The sequence below is a fragment of the Cottoperca gobio genome, chromosome 19, assembly GCF_900634415.1.
Source record: "Cottoperca gobio chromosome 19, fCotGob3.1, whole genome shotgun sequence".
NCBI lineage: Eukaryota > Metazoa > Chordata > Actinopteri > Perciformes > Bovichtidae > Cottoperca > Cottoperca gobio.
The window spans coordinates 1,950,030-1,971,572 of NC_041373.1; the positions used below are offsets into that span (position 1 = coordinate 1,950,030).

The following is a 21,543-nucleotide window of genomic DNA, read 5'->3' on the forward strand; positions in this document are numbered from 1 at the left end:
AAATATATTAACTGTGTTAAAAACTGGAAATGAGGAGTTTGAAAGACGCAGGTGTTCATCAGGCAGGGTCCAATGGAAATATGCAATTGGCTGCTAAATGTGAGATTGTGACGACATGTATTGGCACCAACCAGCAGCAGGTTTACATCAGGTGACTAAGCCAAGTTGGCAGCACCAGTCCAAGCAGGAGCCTAGAAAGTCAATTAATCCTGATAGCACTCGCCATCATGCTGTAGCGCCATGAAAGCTTAAGCGCTTGTAACATATTTAGTTGTTGTACAATATAAAAACATGTGGGAACATCCTAATTGCATTTACAGCGTACTAAGTGTAAACCCTTCAACAGATCCTAAATGTGTTTGTATTAAAACGATGTAATCTCTCAAAGTTTTGTTTTTGTTCCGTAGTAAAGTTATGAAAGTGCTATAAACCCTCCCAGAGATTGTGTGTAACAGGATGCAGCGCAGGCTAGATAAGACTTTGTGTGTGTGTGTGTGTGTGTGTGTGTGTGTGTGTGTGTGTGTGTGTGTGTGTGTGTGTGTGTGTGTGTGTGGTGTGAGGGCGTACGTATGAGCTGGCGAGCGTGGAGAGAAGTGGTGGGGTTTAAATCCAGCAGATTAAGGCTGTTGTGTAACAGTATGTGGGCCTGTGCTTTGTGAGGTTGACATGTGCTCTCCGTGGGGATTAAATATATTCTTCCTTTGGATGACATGGGGGGACTTCATTCAAAAACATCCACGGTCTTAACCAATCACCACATGTTTGCTTTTTTAGAACAGGAATTTGCAGTATAAGTATGCACAATAAAAAAGTTACTCTTATCTCTGAATCTTTCAGTACAACATGCTTGAAGGTGAGCAGAGTAGGCTCCTGAAAAATACAGCTACAAAGTATTTTTTTGTTACAAATTATTAAGTAAAAGCAAAAAAATAAAAAATAGAATGCCAAGATATGATTAGGGTAATTTAGCATATGCAAGACATAAAGCATGTTACTTATCCTAAAACAAAATTGTTGTCTTGAGATTTCTGTTTTAGAGTTGTTGGTAGACCTTTTTTACACTTTACTACAGCGACAGGCTAGTTATCTGTCGTTTTGGTGCTGAGCTTGTAGTGTTCAGTAGGTTTCTTACAGGTGATAAGAGCAGTGAGAGTTAACTATGCAATAAAGTTGTAGGACGGAGATCCAGAACAACAAGCTAAAATATGCTTTAAAGCTCTGTGGAGGTGAAGAGAACTGCAGTTGGTGATAATTCTCTGAGGGTCCGACGCTACAAGCGGCACATTACACATTACACATTACACAGTTATGGATCCATTGTTAATATAAAAGTATTGCTGAGTGCAGCTTTAAACACACAATATGTCTCTTTCTGCCATCAAAACAGAAACAAAAGAGTTTAGTGTTGTCCTGAAGCAGCTGGGATCATGGGAGTTCTTCTCCCGGTTAGGATTCCTGTAGTGTTCATGGTTCAGGAGGTTTTTACAGGGAGCAGAATTCTCCTCAAACGTCTTCTTCCTCTTCTCTGGTTAAAACGGTAAAAACAGTGAATAAAGCAGTTTGAGATTAAATATCAGATTTTCTCCTGCACGCTGTTCGGCTGCTGCTAACATTAGCTCAGCTTGTTTCTCTGAGAACTCAAGATCCAGACGTCCGAGGACTAAAATCCTTCATCCGGTTCAAATATAGAGTTAAAAAGCACCAAGATATAAAAAGTGTTGGTAAAAAAGTGTCTTCAAACTGGATAACAAGTCAGTTTATGAAGCTTCTGGCAGACAAACACAACGCTGACGCTGCTCAAAGTGGAGACGACACCATGACAGGAGAGGAAACGTTACCTTCAGGAACATTACACATTACTCTGGGTTTGAAAAGTGTTGGTAATGTTAGAAAGTTAAATATTATAACTACCCAGAAATCTTGTGACAGGATGCCAAATATGGCGAGTCCAGCATTCACTGGGCAGAATGTTGATTACTGCTGTTTAGAGGACTAAAGTTTCTCTTTCAACATATTACGTATCACTTCCCATGAGTAAAGAAGTGAAAGGCATGTCTATGGTAGGAGATGGGACTCTGAGTCACTCGCACTGTGGGATTCAGAGTATTTTGACCACATGATATTTATGACTTTGATGAAACTTGTCATTTGCGTCCAGAGATGTAAATGTTTGGTCCTGCTGTGGCTGCAGGCGGGTGACACTGATGCAAGGTGATAGTTCTGTAAAGTGGAGCCTTGTTCTCAAGCCACAAAGCTCTAATTCAATCAAGAATTTACAATTAGGCCAGGACGTTCCAGCCTAGCAGAAAAGAAGAAGTCCAATGTAGGGGCGCTGTGTGTGTGTTTAACATGTGTGTATACATGAAATATATCATATATCAGTTTATGCACCGCTTGTACACAAAGTCTTGCCCACATGTTCACCCCAATTCATCCCTCCTGAGGAGTAAAAGCAAGTATTTCCCTTTCATCACAGCTAGCTCGCCCTCTAGTGGTCACATTGCTCCGCTGCTTCTAACTATAGCTTCAGTGGTGAGGATTAGATGGATTAGATATTTAACGAAATCTCCCCATGCTGCTGTAAATAGACAGATGGGTGTTTCCCCCACCCGACCCTAACACACACACACACACACACACACACACACACACACACACACACACACAGACACACACACACACAGACACACACACACACACACACACACACACACACACACACACACACCAGCCTCTCTGTTGCCATGCAGGCCACAACATAACAGAACTCTCCAGAATAGAGACCACTGTTTGTCTATTTAAGACTTTAATTCCAAAATAAGATTGCACGATTACTTCTAGCCTTTTTTTCTTTTGTGTTACTCGGTGTGTTTTTCTTTCATGCATAGGAAATAGTTTTGAATTGTTTACATTGAATGGTTTCACAGCTTGGATCCTCCAGATTTTAAACAGACTCCATTGATGCAATTATTTCCAATAAACGCCTAGAGAGTTTGATGGGTTTACAAATGACTCATTACAAACCCAATGATATCATCCCTAATACACTATATGAACAGTTTTTACTATATGTCATTATATCATAGGTTATATATAGGAAAGTTAACTCCTATGGTCAGTTTCCTCAGTCAGTCACAGACACTTAGCTTCACAAGCTACATTCTCAAACTTAAAGACCCGAAAAGTCATTTTCTTGTTGAAAATGTCATCTCTGATAAATCTGATGATTTTATGTTGTAACAAAGCCTGTTGTACCATTGTGTCTGGTAAATCAAAGTGTGTAACTGTAAGATGGGGAGTGAGAAGGACAGATGTTTCACTGAGGGGGAGGGGTGTGGGGAGGTCACAGGGTACATGAGGAGAGCGACTGGGGGATGATGGGACGATGTGGATGTTGGGTCTCCATAGGCCCCCTGCAGTGGGGATGAAACCCTTTTCAGAACAAGGCCAGATTAGTGCCTCCACAGCACCCCCCATATGTACACACACACGCACACACACAAACGTACATACACACCGTTCTCCCTCCTCCCTCCACATCCTGACGATCCTCACTTTCCAACACAATGTCTAGAGTAAATCCTCACCAGCCTTGTTTTTATTGGAGCACAGTTGGGATAAAGACCTCAGGGCTGCTGTGTTGTGAACGCTGATTCTTGGTGTAATAATTTATTTGAAAACCCTTTGTTTAGTAATGTTTTGGCATCAACAACTGCTGCTAATCTCCTCTGATGGAAGATTGGATACAGTATTTCCCATTAATCCCCAATCCTTTCGTCTGGGGTAATATTTGAATTAAATACACACAAAAACGTGGGACCAACTGAGCAGGAATTCAAACAGAAAGGCAGTTGTGCTTATTTGAGCTGTAGCTATGTTTTCAGGATTTTCACTGAATTATTTTGTACTGACACAGGTGTCATAAGGACATGCAGGATGTCTGCTTTCTGTCCCTAATGTAAGAAAGAAAACCTTTACATGTTCTGCTTTGAACCCTAACCATTTTCTGTCGTCCTCAGGATGGACGCCGCTAGCCTCGAGCCATGACAGGTACACACACGGCTAACGTATTAACATTTGCTGGGTGTCATCAGCTGTTTAGTGTGTGCTTTAGATAGTTAAGTAGATAGCTAGCTAGCTAACGTTAAGTGGTTAGCAGCTCAAATAATTGTTTATTGTGACATTGTTGCCTTTTATGGCATAATACCACCACCAACACTTAGCGCCTTCTGCAGTTAACAGATGTATCACAGCGCTCTCGCCTGTGTGCTGCATGTGCATCCTTGTGCATGTGCAGTAGGACAACACAAAAGTATATTGGGACCCACACAAACATTGCTTTACGCTCTATTTAGCTGTATTAATCATCTTCTACTGTATTATTTATTCCATTATTTAATGGAAGTAATAGTAGGTCATTTAAAAACTGCCATCCTCCAAGAACTTCATTTGTAATGACTTACTTATACTACATTTATTCTATTTTATTCTATTTAACTATTTTGTACTCGCCACTGTGTGTCAACACTACAGCGTTTTCCCGGTTGCCAATATCACATTGTGAGTTCACAGAAGTCATTTCCTGATGCTTTAAACGATGATAAATAATTAAATCAAACCTCAGTACAAAGCAAGTGCAGACAGGAAAAGCATCCAAAATCCCAATCTGACGTCATCATGTCAGATGATGTGCTCGTGCTTACATAACGGAAAGTAACTGTCCTCCTGTGTTCCATGATGCATGGCTGCATGTCAAAGTCATGTAAGATGTTATTTAAAAAATATCTGTAACTAGAGAAGAAGAATAGTGACACATACTCTATCTCAATGTCATCGACCATCAAATACAAATTGGATATATTGTCCACATCATTTGTTTTACATTATGTGAAGCTCTTTGTACTGAAAGCAATTTCCTTAGGAGTTTCCTGAGAGGACATGTGGATGACCAGGGTTGGTATCTGTGACAAGTGTGTGTGTTTCTGTGTGTGTGTGTGTGTGTGTGTGTGTGTGTGTGTGTGTGTGTGTGTGTGTGTGTGTGTGTGTGTGTGTGTGTATGTGTGTGTGCGTGTGTGTGTGTGTGTGTGTGTGTGTCTATGAGAGCAGTGCAAAGCCAGTAGAGGGTGTATGAGTATTTTTATCTACACTCGCTTCTCTCTCTTCTCTTTCCCCATTTGATTATATGATCTACTATTACATAATGACTCAGTGTGTGTGTGTGTGTGTGTGTGTGTGTGTGTGTGTGTGTGTGTGTGTGTGTGTGTGTGTGAGTGTAAGTGTGTGTGTGTGAATATATATCCATGTTTGCGCATGCTCTTTTCTCTGCCCTGAGGGCATTGTCGGCCAGCATCAGCATTGGGGCTGTGTGACTCGCTCCACTGACCATGAGCGCGCGTACACACACACACACACACACACACACACACACACACACACACACACACACACACACCTTCAGGCATGACAATTCTCCCGTTACATTCCCAACACAGCACAAAGTCAGATAGGAAGACAGACTGACAAAATGTGATGAAATGTTGATACGCACAACAAACAATTAAATTGAATACATTTACAAATATATGTACGTGTACAACAGAGAGAAGCCCAACAACACAGGTCGACTGATAGAGAATAACATACTATAAGTTTAAACAACATTTTGCTTGTGACCTCTCAGAAACTGGACCTAGCAATGCAACCCTGTCTCTTAAATGATTTTAAATTATATTTATTATTATATACTATGTACTAACTTATAAAAACACTTTTTCAAAAGACACATAATGTTGCCCAAATAATTCTTTCAACATAATAAGGAAATATCTTCAAAGAATGTATCTGCAAATTCATAATGAACATATCTGCAAAATGTATTTTTCTTGAAATATCCTCTTGTGTCATCTAAAACATGATTGGCATATTTATGTAAACGGTACTGGGCCTCAGAACATGTAGTAAGACTGAGGATTTCAACGATTGTGTGACATTGTAACAGTGGCGCTCATAAAATGAATAAAAGGGAAAAACTGAACAGATCTTACAGCTCTGGGTAGCCTGGCACTAAAATGATCAACTTCGCCTACATATTTACCGTAGACCAGTGATGTGCAGTGAGGTTCATGGCTGGGGAGGCACTGACTCTTTCAGAGTCAGATTTACAAATACATGAACCCAACTGAGTAACTTATTCACCATTTTCTTTTCAGCATTCACATTGGCTACTGGTTATGTTTCATATCTCATATCAGCATTCTTTATACACACAGTAAGGGACATATTTGGCCAAAAAATAAGCTACATTTATAGCGGCTCAGAGAGGTAGTTGCTCTGCACTCTCCATGTGTTCTAAATGTGCCGTCACAATTCCACAATTCATTATCCTTCAATACAAATTAAAGTATTGAGTGGTGTGTCAAAAAACGGATTTAAATTTTGGATTGTTTTCTCTTAGTCAGATCCCATTTTCAATACAATTGTGGTCTTACCTTTACTTGTGAAATCTTGTAAAATTTTCAATTTTTGGCCATCAGTTGGAGAAAAGAACTAAACTAAACTAGCTAGCAGTAGCTTGTTGGCTAGAAGAACAGCAGCAACACTACCTGTGGGCTCACGTGCGCCCTCTTCAGTGTGGGCTCACGTGCGCCCTCTTCAGTGTGGGCTCACGTGCGCCCTCTTCAGTGTGGGCTCACGTGCGCCCTCTTCAGTGTGGGCTCACGTGCGCCCTCTTCAGTGTGGGCTCACGTGCGCCCTCTTCAGTGCTGCAGAGTACTGTCTGCCTCACCTGGTGTCTTTCACTGTGGTTTTATGTCACATCAGCAAGACTAAATATGTTACATACATTACATACTGTTGGGTTTTGAAGCCCAAAGGGCGCTGTGATTGTCTTTCAATTGAATCCAGTAAACTTCTAGATGATCAAGATACTTATTTATTTAAAGTGATGATGACAGCATTTCAAAAATACCCTCAGCCGAGGACACTTTCACACACCAAGTCCACAGTCCGAATCAATAAAGAGCCAGTTAGCTGTCTGTTGGTAAAAGTGAAAGTGGTACAAAAACATCATAAACATTTTGCTATATTCTCTACAGAAGGGTGTCGTCGTCCCTCATTGGTCCATGTTGGCGTGGTTATGCCTCTTGGTAGGCAGTCTTGTTGTGACGAGATGGAGGTAGACCTGAAACTCTTTGAAGAGAACCTACAGTGCTTCACATTCATAACTAATATAGTGCTCATTATACATTTGTGCAGAAATACATGTTGTGCAATAATACATTTTGATTGAGGTGGACGAGTACATGTGATAATCATTAAATGTGACACAATACAATCAGGAGTTTATTTACTTCACAATACATTAACTGGACTATAGAAAGTCAGGATGCATAATAAAAGTGTATGTAAACATTATATTGGCGACATACAGAGAGATAGCAATAGGCACGCGCCAAATGCATGCGCTCAACCTGGTTTGCGAGGGATTGAGCAATCCGAGGGGAAGCTCAACTTGTCGCTGCCTCAACTCGCATCTCTCAACAGAAAATACGCAAATTCAGCGATTTTGACTCGATATTATTGGAATTATACAGAAAATACATTTATAGCACAGACCAGTGGACAAATATTAATATTTATTTGATTTTATTGTTATTTGTTTTTGTACTTTTCCTCCCCTGACCGCACGTCCCTGCAGTAGACTGATATTTACAGAGGAGAGAGGAAAGATTTCTGCCAGCTGTGATTGGTTGTTCTTCATCACATAACATGTGGTGCGCACTTCTTCATTTCAAAAGTTGAACTACGTTTAACCATAGCTGTATTAAGAAAATGCTTTTAACTCAGGGCACAGCCTTCACATCCTGAAAAATAGGCGCTTAGGAAAACTTGTGCGTCACGTTTAAGAACTTCTCTTTATCAAGATTTATCATTATTATTATTATTATTATTATTATTATTATTATTATTATTATTATTATTATTATTATTATTATTATTATTTATATGCTATGTGCTAAACACATCTGCTTTGAAAAAAGACTACATTTTGAATCTAGGAGGCCATGAGTTAATTTTTTTGTTTTATCAAAAACTATTTTAAATGTCAAGAATGAACCTGCAAGCTCAATTTCAGCAGTTTGGTCAATGGGTTTTTGGTGTTTCATAAACTCATACATTCAAAAGGGAGCATGTAGGCCTTGGGCAACATTCATAGCATTTCAATTGTTTTATAAAAGCTTTAAACTATATCACAAGTGGATTATTGCATTCACTTTTTATGTTTCATGTGTTCAAAGCGCCTGACATTTTGGCTACAATGTTAAAACATGATCCTTTTCTGCAATGGAAAAGCCAGTTTAGACTTGCTGGGGTTCGTTCAATCCAAAAGCGAGCTCTTTTACGCCTTTATTTTGAAGTCTGATTTGCCAGGTTTCCGGTACTACTGTGTCTTAATATGGCCGCATGACGCTGCTCGTAGCGGGACTGTTTACGTTGTAGAGAGAGGGAGAGGAGGACCGTTCAGTCCGGACAGAAGCCGCTATCACCGACACGACTTAAGAGAAAAGGCGACTGTCCACAATGTTGACAGCAGAGTAGTGTCAACATTTCTTTGTTCGCTTCACACACCAGACGCTGAGAACCCAATGAATGGAGTTACTTTTTGCCTTGTTGGAATTCCACCTCACTCAGACACTGAAGTAAGTCCAAACTGAATATAACACACTGAATATAACATACTGTGTTTTCTCTTCTCTCAGTCATCATGACTCAATTTACATTTCGTTTTTTTTCATTATATTGTGTTTTTCTTCTGCTGCACTTCTGTGTTTCCTCTTGTATATTGCATGTTTTCCTCGGGTACTAACAATCCTACATAAACGTAACATACTGTATCTTTGAAGGGCTAATCTTCACTTTAGCTATAGTGTAAAGTTATGATGTGTTATCCTGTAATAAGAGAGTCAGTGTTAACAGTTAAGTGATGAAGCATATGACAATCTGCACAACGCAAACAACCTAATAGGAGTTAACAAACCATTTACTCAATTAACGTAGAACACAAAATGTTTCTTTTCTTTTCTTCCAACCCTCTTGACCCATATTTGCGTTATAGTCATAGGATAAGTTTCAGTTAAAGTAAGTTTTGACTGTACACCCTAGTATTCCTATAACTTGACTAGCTTCAGCATGCATGTCTCCTGCAGAAACACGCCCTGTTAGTCCTGGGACTGTGTTTTTGGAGATGTTCTCGTGCACTTGTCCATGTCTTATGCAACTTGTCAAATTCACGGCTTAAAACAAAAGTGCAAGCTGCAGGCTATTCAACCACATAATGTTCGGCCATGAATAAGTGATGATTTCAAGTGCACTGTTTTGTTTGCGCTCTTCAATAACAGAATCATTTCTCCATGATTTCAGGGAATGCAGCACATACTTTAGCTCTGACAGTTTTACACCCCCCATTGCAGAGATGAGGTACGGGTGGGTGGGCAGAGAGACAATAAGAAATTGGTCTGGAATGCATGTATTTCCATATGCCAGCCCACATATGCAGCGACAGAAGGCACATTGTAGCCGTTAGCCCTCTCTTAGTGGAGAAAAAATCATTCAAGTATGACACAATGTTTCAGAAATATCTTCCGAACAATCACGACATGGAACATTGAATTTAACGATGCATACTAATGAGGGTTGTTAGATTCTGACATTTTTTTCTTGTCATCTCTCATCACTTTGATCACTCCCATCACACAGCACATTGTTCTTTGCTCGGAGCGTATGAGTTATTCTCTCCACTCGCTGTGTGGTTTTCTGATTGTTCACAGTTTATTACTGTGGGATTGTGTCATGGCCCAGCTAGCATCAGGGTCATGCGTCATCAGTGGTGGAATTTTCAAATGAAAGTGACAATCTGTGACATTTTCATAAAGGATTAAATACTGTAAATGTCACAGATAGAGAGAGAGTGGGTCAGTTTATAGCTGATCTATAACCTGTTGTTAGGTAGCTTTACAGATGTTGGGTCTGACTTCCATCCCTCCATCCATTTCCTGCCGCTTATCCAAGCAAGGTAGTCCCAGCGTTTTCCAGCTTATCCTGGGCGATGCCAAGATCGAATATTGTAAAACGCCTACTGCTGACGCTCACCAATCTGTTGATCCCATGCTCCATTTTACCCTCATGAACAAGACCCTGAGAAACTTGAACTTCTTAACATGGGGCAGCATCTCATTCTCAAGCTCCTGGTTATTTCCAGGCATCATTTGATGCTACATGGAGGTTGATCATCGTCGGCTAATATTGACTGAACGTTCCAGCTCTAGTTCGAACTTTTCTTAATGAGTTGTTTTGCACACATTTAGATTTTGATGTTATAGAAAAGCACAGGGGTTACTAATAACACTAACGATGGCTCTGTTCTACTTAAGTGTGACAGTGAGTCAGCATGCACACAGCAGGACCCTGAAACTGAAGCAGATAAATGGAATTCTGCCATCATTTATTGGATTATTTAAACCTGTGCTTTTCCTACTGCGTCATGTCAAAATGTCTTCCTTGCAAAAGGCCTGTAACAAGTGGCAGCTCTAGTCTGAGGCCAAGTCTAACGTTTCAGATGTGTTACAGGTTCCTATGTAGTTATATTGCTGTAAAAGTCTCTTGTGGTAATGAATCTGATATAACATTTACAGCAAGTTTAGGAATAAGAAGAGAGAAAAATAACGACACAGACCTCTTTCATACTTATTGGTATGTTTTTATTTATAGTTTATTTAAAAGACAAATCACTGTACAAAGTTAATGAGCATTAGCTGTATTCTTTATTCATTCGCATGCCACTATTTCCAAATGTCTGGGTTATCTCAGGCCCCCCCATCAGATTCTGTGTGTTCAGTCGAGCAGGCTCCTCTTGCCTTATATGTCGTGTATCAGGCTGCCAAATGTTGCCCTTAGCTCAGGCATTAAGGGGTAATAATTAGTTTTTGCTCACATGATCACATGACCACATGAGTGAAACAGTGGCATGTCTCTTTCACATCAGGTGCTGCATTTCAGAATAGGCCTGTTTGCTCTGTACACACTTGTTTTAGTGACGCTTGAAGTTTTGATACAGCACACTGAGAGGCTTCAGGACTATTTCCTCGCTTTCATATCTCTCATGTTCTCATCATTTAGCAATAATGTCAGCCTGTAAGGCACTTCTTATTGATCCATCCTTGATTGTTGGTAGGAGCCATAGAGATACAAAGATGTTTTTGGCATCCGAGCATCTGTACCAGCACTTAACATGCATGGAGCCTCATGAGCTCTGTGAAAGAGTAATGGTCGGTTGGAAGAGAGGGATAAGATGATTTAGTCTGATGGCCGTCAGAGTAACTTTAGAGCTGTGAGTGCTGCAGCAGTTGGCTAATGCTGACTCATTGCTAGGTTGGGTTACATGCTGGGAAAACAGTAACTGTGATCGATTAGTCATTTTTTATTGGTATCTATTTTGTTTGTGAACTTTTATATTGACGGATTGATGTCAATTGTATTGTTTGTGTTAGTGTTTCACTGGCATTTGATTATTACAGTGAATAACCTTAAAGCATTTTTCTATATTTTTGTCTGTATTATTTAATAAATCCCATGAAAAGACCAGCAAGGTATTAGTCCGTCTCTCTGTGGCTCTTAGCGCCACTTACAATCACCTCACAACTATATATGTACTTCTACTGGACTTCTGCTCAGTGGTATATATAGTCTGAGGTATTGCGATGCTGTACATAACTTTTTTAATGTCACCTCTTTCATATATTTCATCTCTTATTTTATTATATATATATTTATTTCATTCAAATTCTTATTTATCTGTTTTCTATCTCATATATTTGTTCTCAACTCTGTGTTTCTTGCTGTTACAGCTGTAGCTCTGGGCGCATGTGGGAACCGAACAGCTTGTCAGCATCATTAAATTATCTCATCCCTCTCTCGCTTTCTCTCCCTCAATTAGGAGTGAAGTAAAGAGCTTGTTTTGTCCCACGTCGGATTGAATAAACCTGGTGCATAAGCTGGCCTCAGGTGTAGCCTAGTGACACTCCGTCAGTGTTAGTTTCCTTTCAGTTAAACATGGATAAGATTGTCTCTGCTCATTTCAACTCCGGTCTTTGTAGACAACACGGATTGTTAAAGTATTTGTCGTCCAAATTGAAGGCAGTAAATAGCCACTCTCTACTCTAGTTTTCATAACACCATCCCTGGATCTGTCAACATCCCATGCACTGCTGTTTCCCAAGCAGGGTTCAAAATGATCTAAGACAAATGCTGAGAAATACTAATATTATGTCAATAATACATGAAATACAGCTGTAAGGCAGCTGTGTGCAGTATCCATGTTCATCTCACTCTCCTCCCACAGTCCAAAGACATGCAGGTTAGGTCGGGTTAAAACCAGGAAAAGACGACACTTATACCATATTACGATATCCCAAATTTAATACGATATCGAGTCTTATATCACGATATTGATAAAATATCACAATATTGATAACATATCACGATATTGATAACATATCATGATATTGATAGAATATCACAATATTAATAACATATCACGATATTGATAACATATCATGATATTGATAGAATATCACAATATTGATAACATATCACAATATTGATAACAATATCGAGATATTGCCTAGCCATCAGCAGATAAGAATTTTGCTCTGAAAAAGCAATATAGCGAATTGACTTCCCCCAATGCAAGGATGGAGTGTCCCGTACTAATGAACACGTACCCTCCTCACACCAGGCACAGGTAGTGTGTGTGTGTGTGTGTGTGTGTGTGTGTGTGTGTACTCAGGGCTGCTCAGGAGTGACAGGAACACACTGCCTGCTGCAGAGGGGGATCAGTCATCGTTGTGTTGTGTTTCTTTTCAAAGATGGAGCCTCTGATCTGTACTGTATTGCAGAGAGGGGGCTGTTCAGTGGCTGGGGTGTATATGTCTGTATGTGGGGGGGGGGGGGTGGACAGGATGAGACTTGCTGTGAAATTTGTGACAATGGAGCTCTGTTAAGCTTTGTGTACTGCGTATGTGTGTGTGTGTGTGTGTGTGTGTGTGTGTGTGTGTGTGTGTGTGTGTGTGTGTGTGTGTGTGTGTGTGTGTGTGTGTGAGAAAGAGAGGAATGATGTGGGTAGATTGTGTTGGTCAAGGTTAAAAGGTCGGACATGAGGCCAGTACAGCCTTGTATAATAGTGGTTCCCACCTAACCCATGGAGGAAAGGTGTGTGTGTGTGTGTGTGTGTGTGTGTGCGTGTGTGTGTGTGTGTGTGTGTGTGTGTGTGTGTGTGTGTGTGTGTGTGTGTGTGTGTGTGTGTGTGTGTGAGAGAGAGAGGTTACTTTCCACACACTGGACCATTCTTCCAACAGGTGGGCTGCTCAGGAATGTGTCAATGAAAGAGTGTTGGTGATTACACTGCAACAATTGATGGATGTGTGTGTGTGTGTCTGAGAGAAAGAGTGAAGCACTCTCAGATGGAACAGACAGAAGCAGAAAAAGTGAAAGGGATCAGGAGGGATCAGGTGCAGTCAATTACTGCTGCTCTCCGCTCTTTGTGTGTGTGTGTGTGTGTGTGTGTGTGTGTGTGGGGGGGGGGGGGGGGGGGTCTGGCCCAGCAGTGCCACTCCCTCACACAGACCTTACAACTGTCTCGTGATGTATTAAAGCTGCAGTTTGTAACTTTATTGAAAATAACTTTTTGTCATATTTGCTAAACATGTCACTCTATCCTGACAATAGTGCATGAGACAGATTATCTGTGGAAAAAAATCTCATTCCAATTTATTTGTGCTTGTTGATATTGAGTGCACAATAATAACATTTACACAATCGTCTGTCAGCTTCCCTGCACTCTGCACTCTCAACTTGACATTCAATTGTAACCAGATCGCTAGATTATCTGATATTATGGGAGTATTGAGAAATAAAATATAACTCCATGTATATGGAGTTTGAATGGTGTGGGCATTTACCTGGCCGGGAGGGTCAAATGAAAAAGTGCTACTGTATGCAGATGATCCAGGCTTTTAAAGGTTGACACACAGTAAGGACTAATTCATGGTGTCTCAGCCTCTGCTTCCTCAAACTCGTCCATCCTTTAAAAAAAGAAAAAGAACAGTGTGTCTTGTTAGTCCTCCACTTTTATGGAAATGTGATTAAAATTGCTGCAGTACACCCTATAATAATCTCTGGAAATATAAAAGCAGTGTGGGTGGGGGAGGTGCTAATGGAAACACACTGTACAATCATCCTGACACTTGATACAGATTTGGTGTACATCAGATTCATTTAGGACATATTTTGATTATGACACCAAAATCTAATAGAAATAACATAGTAATGAAAACATACATGAGGGGAGTTATTTGTTTCAAATACAAAGTAAAGTACTTAAAAATAAAGTAATTTCATTGGAAACTAAAGCACTCCATGCTTCAAAAGTATGAAAGAGCATTATTGATACACGATACAGTCATTAGGAAATATCTTACAAGGATGCTAAATAAACATTGGCCAGTTAACTCAATCAGGGTGATAGACTGCACTGCTAACACAGTAATGATCATTCACCAATGTAACAATAGAATTATAAAATCTGCCATCCAGTGTGAAACACAGTGATAAATAGACGTGCTTATTGATGAATCCAAACCTTGTTGAAGACGTTTGCTTCTAGGATGGGCAACATCAAAGACAAGAGCTCCGTCTGCTATCCACTGATTTCATCATTCCCACATTTTTCAGAGCAAAACACAGATCCTAAAATAGACGGAGCGCTTGTCAAAGTTGCCAGGTCAGTGGAAGGCAGAGCAACTAATGCAGCTAACCAGATTCAAAACAAGGCAAGTGAAGGAGCTACATTCTGTCAATAGGAATCTGCTTATAACTATATGCTTATACTATGTTGTCTTTATGCCTGCATACAGCACACACACAGACCAAAGCACACAGTGGATGCTCTGTGTTCACACACAGCTGATGTTGATTGTCTCTGGTGCTAATTCAGTCTCTTGTCCCGAGTCCTTTCGGTTTCACTGATGTAGTGTTCCCCACAGCTGCCCCGAGTGCCCCCTGGATCAGAACACTGCTGCCTGTTCCTCAAACACTACTTTACTACTGACAATGTTGAATTCTACTGAAACATTTAGTTTTAATGCTGTTCTAAGTAAAATGAAACCCAAAGACTCGATAGTTTATTTTGATGCAACCCCAATGAATGAAATGAGGCTGGACCAGGGGAAATGATCATTTTCTGGCAATTTTGGCTCAGCCCTGTACGACGGAGGTTTATTGGAAACATTGCAACATCACAACATGTTGTTAAAAGGCAACATGTTGTTTTACCTTTACTGATCAGCCACACTGGGGTGGAAAGTGTGCCTTCCCAGAGGATGAAGCTGAACATGTTGGGAAAATCTTTCTTTGAAAGCATTTAGAGTTACATCATCTACTTGCTGTTGGAGCCTTTACCCACAGAAATGCTTGTTTTCGGCAAGACACATAGCACCTTACAGTGTGACTAGTTTATAGTATAGAACAATAATGCTACTGAGCCCTTGTTATCGATGTGTCTGTCAGTGTGCTATCCTCTGCTAGTTTCCTTCCTTCTCGTGCTGCATTCTTTGAAACACAAACACCCAAACTGTTTAGTCCCATTGCCTCCTCAGGCACATAGAGCCACTGTCTAATATAGAACAATGCCCTTATACATCTGCCTGGTCTGCTCTGTGGTCAGTACTAGTCCACAGTAAAGGTACAGTCTGCTGAGGGCTAACTTGACCCAGCTGATCTCAGAGCACAACAATAAAGACTGTTAGGAGATCTGTGGTCACAGAACGTCCCGGGCTGGTGTCACTGACTGCTGTTCATGTTTGGGCCAACCAAACTGGAGTGTTTTCGTCCTCAGATGATGATAAGTCATTTAACATTATTGTCACTCTCAGCATCAGTGACTGGGTTCCTAAACAGTATTGGCTAAAATAAAGCAGATTCAATACAGAGTCTTTGTTTCCTGTCTGCTGTGCTTTGTGCACCTCAGCCCGCTAGTGTCGCTGCTCTCCCTCCTCACAGCCCACAGAGCAAGCATTATGATTGTATATGGGAGGCTACATCATACCATCAGTTCTGTCACATGGATGTTGTATTTGTACTATGTTGTTTATCCTGTACACACGACATCTATTGCACATCTGTCCGTCCTGGGAGAGGGATCCCTCCTCAGTTGCTCTCCCTGAGGTTTCTTCTATGTTTCCCTCTTTAATTATGGGGTTTCTTTTAGGAAGTTTTTCCTTGTGCGGTGCGAGGGTCTAAGGACAGAGGGGGTCGTAACCTGTACAGTCTGTAAAGCACACTGAGACAAATGTGTCATTTGTGATATTGGGCTGTATAAATACATTTGATTTGAGTGAAAATGAGAGTGTCTGAATTAGGGCGTATCTATATTTATACGGCGATAGATGGAAGGCGGCGTGGCTCAGGATCTGCTGGAGCTTTGAAATAATGGAACCTTCAAGCTTTCTGAAAACAACACAGTTAAAGTTTGGTGAATAAACATTTATAAAAGAGTGGGAACTTTTTATTTAAAATATTTCAACATTAAAAATAATCTATTTATCAACAATGTCTCCTCTATTAAAACAGCTTCCCCTTTTAAATGTGTGTGTGTCTGTGGTGCGACAATATCACAGCATCATGTTCGGTTTAACATTATTATCTTTAATATCACAATCTATATCATATCCATAACTTTAACTACTCTTATGGAGCACAGAGCAAAGTTCCAGTAGGTCGGCGTGTGAAGAACAGAGATGCAGTCGGATCATAGAAAAGAGACGACAGTTTGTAATTATACATTATTAGGGATTAAGATTCCCCCGTTACTCGTCACATCTCTAAATTATTCTAGAGACTATTTTCTTAAGAGCTTATGACTGTCAGTTGCAGCTGTTGTATGAAAACTTCTGTTACAGTCTTGGTGCTTAAATTCAATTTAAGGATGATGTTGCCTTGAATGAAGAAAAACGATCAGAGCTCAGTCAGTGGAGGACTATGAGAATGAAGTGATCAGGTTGACTGGTTTCTTTGTTCCTGAAAGGAAATATACATAATGTAAATGTATAAATGTTTAGACTGTGGTGATTCAGACCGGCCGAGACAACAGCTGTGTCTCAAATGAAAAACAATTCAAAGAAATGCATTACAAATAATTTGTTGTATTTTTAGCTCACAACAATTTTCACAGCTGACTAAAAATAGGTCAATTAGAGACATTTCCCCGCCTGCGTCGGACACATATTATGAGTGCATGTGTTCTACTTTTCTACTTTCTATGTATGCCTTCAGTCGGACCCCATCCTGCTCATGTTAGCATATTTGGGTCAGTGCACTATATACATTTTTCACTTACAGCTACAGGGCAAGTTCGCTCTTATTTGAAGTGATAAATACATATATTACAAATAAATAAATAGTTTTGTGACTATACAAATAACGTAACATGACAGATGATGCTTGTATATAATACTGTATAATAATATATACATGCTGTGTGCAGAGGAATATTCTGTATGCACTTCAACACTGCCAAAGTTGTGCTGCCCTCTTGTGGCTGTAATGTGGAATCAGTAAAACTCATTCACGTGTGTGTGTGTGTGTGTGTGTGTGTGTGTGTGTGTGTGTGTGTGTGTGTGTGTGTGTGTGTGTGTGTGTGTGTGTGTGTGTGTGTGTGTGTGTGTGTGTGTGAACCTCCGAACTTCTCGTCACTGCTGGGTGATAACATGCAGCTTTGTGTTATGAAAGATAATAAACACCTCCCACTGTGGGTAACCTCACTTTCTGACTAAGATATGATAGAAATGAAAGTATTGATCTGAAAATACAAGGGAAGGAATAATATACTGTATATAGAAGAAGTTTAGTTCTGAAATCACTTGAACAACGTTCCTTGGCCTACCCATAACTTTTACCTTTGCGACATCATCTTGGATCATAAGGAAATATAGTGCATGCAAACTGCTGACTGAAGTAGAAAAAGTTCTGCAATATGAATCTTCAATATGAAACAAATTATGATACAGAGCCAAAAGAAATTGAAGGTCAAAAATGGTTTAGAAATCTTCTTATGTTGAAATATAATGATTTGTTTATGTTGGAGGGTTGTGGCTTGGTAGTGGACTTAACTCATATATTCTGAGACTTCTCAAAACTTCTACTTGCAAAGTGTTCAAAAAGAGATCATATTTAGATAAAACAATATTCCATTCAGTAATAACAGACTTTTATTCAAAAAACAAAAACAAAGTTGCACGTATTTGAAAGTTGGAGGTTGGTATTTGTAGTTTGATTAAAAATGGTGGAAGAGCTGTCTTTCCCTGCGTGGAAATATTCCCAGTATGGGACGTTGGATATCAACCGTTTGGTTTCCTGATTTTTCTCAAGAGAGGAAACCGATGATTTCAGGAGGAAGAGAGGTCCAGCCACACATCTGGGGGAAGTAACCTGGGTTGTGTAAGCAGTTATTGTTCTCATATTGTAAAGCAGTAATAGTTTCACTTGGATCAATTAGTAGCAACTTTGACTTCTAAAACATCCAAATTGTAGTTTCTGTTGTTTCACTGTAGTCAGTAAAACATATTTAAGGATTTTGGTCACAGTTCTTGTGTGTGTGTGTGTGTGTGTGTGTGTGTGTGTGTGTCGTGCTTCTACCACTGATCCCATGCTGCTGTGTTAGTGAGTGTAGTACTGTCATCAGCTGCAGCCTCCTCTTTATCCCTCTTTTCACCCTGTCTCTCTTTGTCTCTGTGTCTGTCACTCTCCTAAAACCTGTTGTCAGTTTAAGTTCATGTGAGCTTCCTTGAAATAAAATAAGAGACAACATCATTCAATGGGACAGTATTTTATCTGAATGAGTTCTAAATAGGCCTAATGGGTATTTTCTCACTCTTGATAGGGCTCTATTAATAATTTTATATTAACAATTAATCAGATAATTATATGTAATGTGAACGTGCCTCTCAGCATGTTTCTTCTACCCCCTAGTGGCCAAGCACAGCTTTACACTTATTTAATTGTAGACCTTATCTTGGTCACAGTTTTTTAATAACCAAATGTAACGGGTCCTTGTTTGTTTATGTGATGTGTTAATGTAAAATAAAATATTGATACAGTTATCAGCCTAACAACTCTAATATTAGTTGAGCTGCATGAAGTTTAAACTTTGGCATTATTGGGTCTTTAAAGAGTTATCTTTTTTAATTCATTGCAGGCTCTACAGACCGTTTATTCAGCTGCATTAAGTGGAAACGTCCAGGATAATTATTGACAATGATCACAACGTTGATTACTTTGGAACATCATAGTAAAAACATCAGTCGTCCACACTCTGGACTGAGAGCCAGTCCATCATAGGGCTGACATATAACTATTTACACCGGTGGGGAATTTAGAGTTACAGTGTGGGAGCAGCCAGACCTGCAGCTCCTGGGTGCAGTAAGCATTCTACTGTCAGTTAGACGTTCCCCTGTAGTGCACAATACATCTCATGTAGCGTTTTCACACTTGACTGACATGATTGTGTCTTCACTTTCTGTCGTACAGAGATTATCTCTTTGTCTAGTTGAGTCGTTCCTCCCCCTTTCTCTCTCTCTCTCTCTCTCTCTCTCTCTCTCTCTCTCTCTCTCTCTCCTCTCCCCCTCTCCCTCCCCCTCTCCCTCTCCCTCGCTCTCTCCCTCTCTCTCTCTCCCTATCCCTCTCCCTCTCTCTCTCTGTCTCTCTCCCTCTCTCCCTCCTCTCTCTCTCCCTCTCTCCCCCTCCCTCTCTCTCCCTCTCTCCCCCTCTCTCTCTCTGTCTCTCTCTCTCTCTCTCTCCCTTTCTTTCTCTCTCTCCCCCTCTCTCTCTCTCTCTCTCCCTCCCTCCCCCCTCTCTCTCTCCCTCTCTCTGCCTCTGCCTCTCTCTCTCTCTCTCTCTCTCTCCTCTCTCTCTCTCTCTCTCGCCTCTCTCCTCTCTCTCTCTCTCTCTCCTCTCTCTCCTCTCCTCTCTTCCCTCTCTCCTCTCTCTCTCTCTCTCCCCCTCTCTCTTCCCTCTCTTCCCTCCCCTCCTCCCCCTCTCTCTTCTCCCTCTCCCTCTCTCTCCTCCCTCTCTCTCTCTCCCTCTCCCCCTCTCTCTCCCCCTCTCTTTCACCGCTCCGCCCCCCCTCCTCTCTCTCACCCCACGCCCCCCATCTCTATCCTCTCCCCTCGCCCCGCTCCAGCATTCCCTCCCTTCTCTCTGCCCCCTCTCTCGCTGCCTCCCCTCTTTCCCATCTCCCTTCTCTCTCTCCTCCTCTCCCTCTCCCTCCCTCTCTTCCCTCTCTTTCCCCCTCTCTCTCTCCCCCTCTCTCTCCCTCCCACTCCCTCTCTTCTCCCTCGCTCTCCCTCCCTCTCCCTCTCCCTCTCTCTCCCTCGCTCTCCCTCCCTCTCCCTCTCCCTCCCTCTCCCTCTCTCCCCCTCTCGCTGTCTGTGTCTTCTCCTTGTAGACTGAGATTGTGGCTGACAGCTCTTTATTTACCTTGCTCTCTGCTTTCTTCGTCTCCCCACTCTTTCTCACATGACTTTATTTATAAGTTTACAACTTACTGAACTAAAGGCAGGGAGTTTCATTTAGATATTGACAATATATTGTGTGTTTATTTCTACACTTGTGACAACACAGTAGAGCCCGACCGATAATGGATTTTAGAGGCCCATACTAATATTGATATTTGGGAGATAAACAATATATTGTTTTAAAACTTGAACAAACAATCTTGATACGGATCCCTTAGATTACTTTTTTCCAACAAAGTGACTAAATTACTTACCAAGCAAGACATGTGACAGTGTGTGGAGACACTGCTGCTGACTGACCTCAAACCTAATTTGGCATTTCTGTACTGCCACATCTTCAGCCAACATATAAACTCATACCAATACAGTATATTTGTAATAAGGTTTAACCCACACAACAACCCAACTTAATAAAGTAGTCCAGAATGTGTGTAGGATCTGTGTGAACGTCTGATTCTAAGTGTGTCTGAGAGAGTAAAAAAATATTACAACCAAACTGTCAACCAGCATAAATGTTTGTGCTTCTTGAATAACTCTAAATGTGAAGCCCAGACTGTGTATGTGTGTGTTCGCCCTGCACAACCGCTCTTGCAGTGCTGTCAGCCCCTCAGTCCTCTTTTCATTGACACCTGAGAGCAGCTAAAACCACAGACAGCCAGAGAAAGAAAGAAAGAAAATAAAGAGGGAGAAGTGGGATGTAGAAACGCTAAAAGAGACTGACGTCCATGCAAACACCATCCAGCAGCCTCTGCAGCTCTCATGTCCTCCTCCCCTCCGGCCGTTTCTTTCCTTTCCCTCCTCTCCACTACTTCATTTCCCACTTCTCTTTTAAAACCCTCCCTCATTTATATTTCTTTCCTTTACATTGCTAACCTTAAATGTAAAACAAAACCCACACAGCTAAAGTTATGCTGCATGA

At 40.8% G+C, this 21,543-nt stretch overlaps 1 protein-coding gene across 1 annotated transcript in view; it reads left to right on the forward strand.

Annotated features, from left to right (window-relative positions):
• Window positions 1–8,535: 8,535 nt before the first annotated feature.
• The window catches only part of LOC115024348 (rho GTPase-activating protein 23-like), a 42,918-nt gene continuing 29,910 nt past the window's right edge, over window positions 8,536–21,543 (forward strand). Inside the window, 1 exon segment of the mRNA XM_029455826.1 lies at window positions 8,536–8,699. Coding sequence (XP_029311686.1) covers window positions 8,646–8,699 — 54 coding nt within the window. The 5' untranslated portion in view covers window positions 8,536–8,645.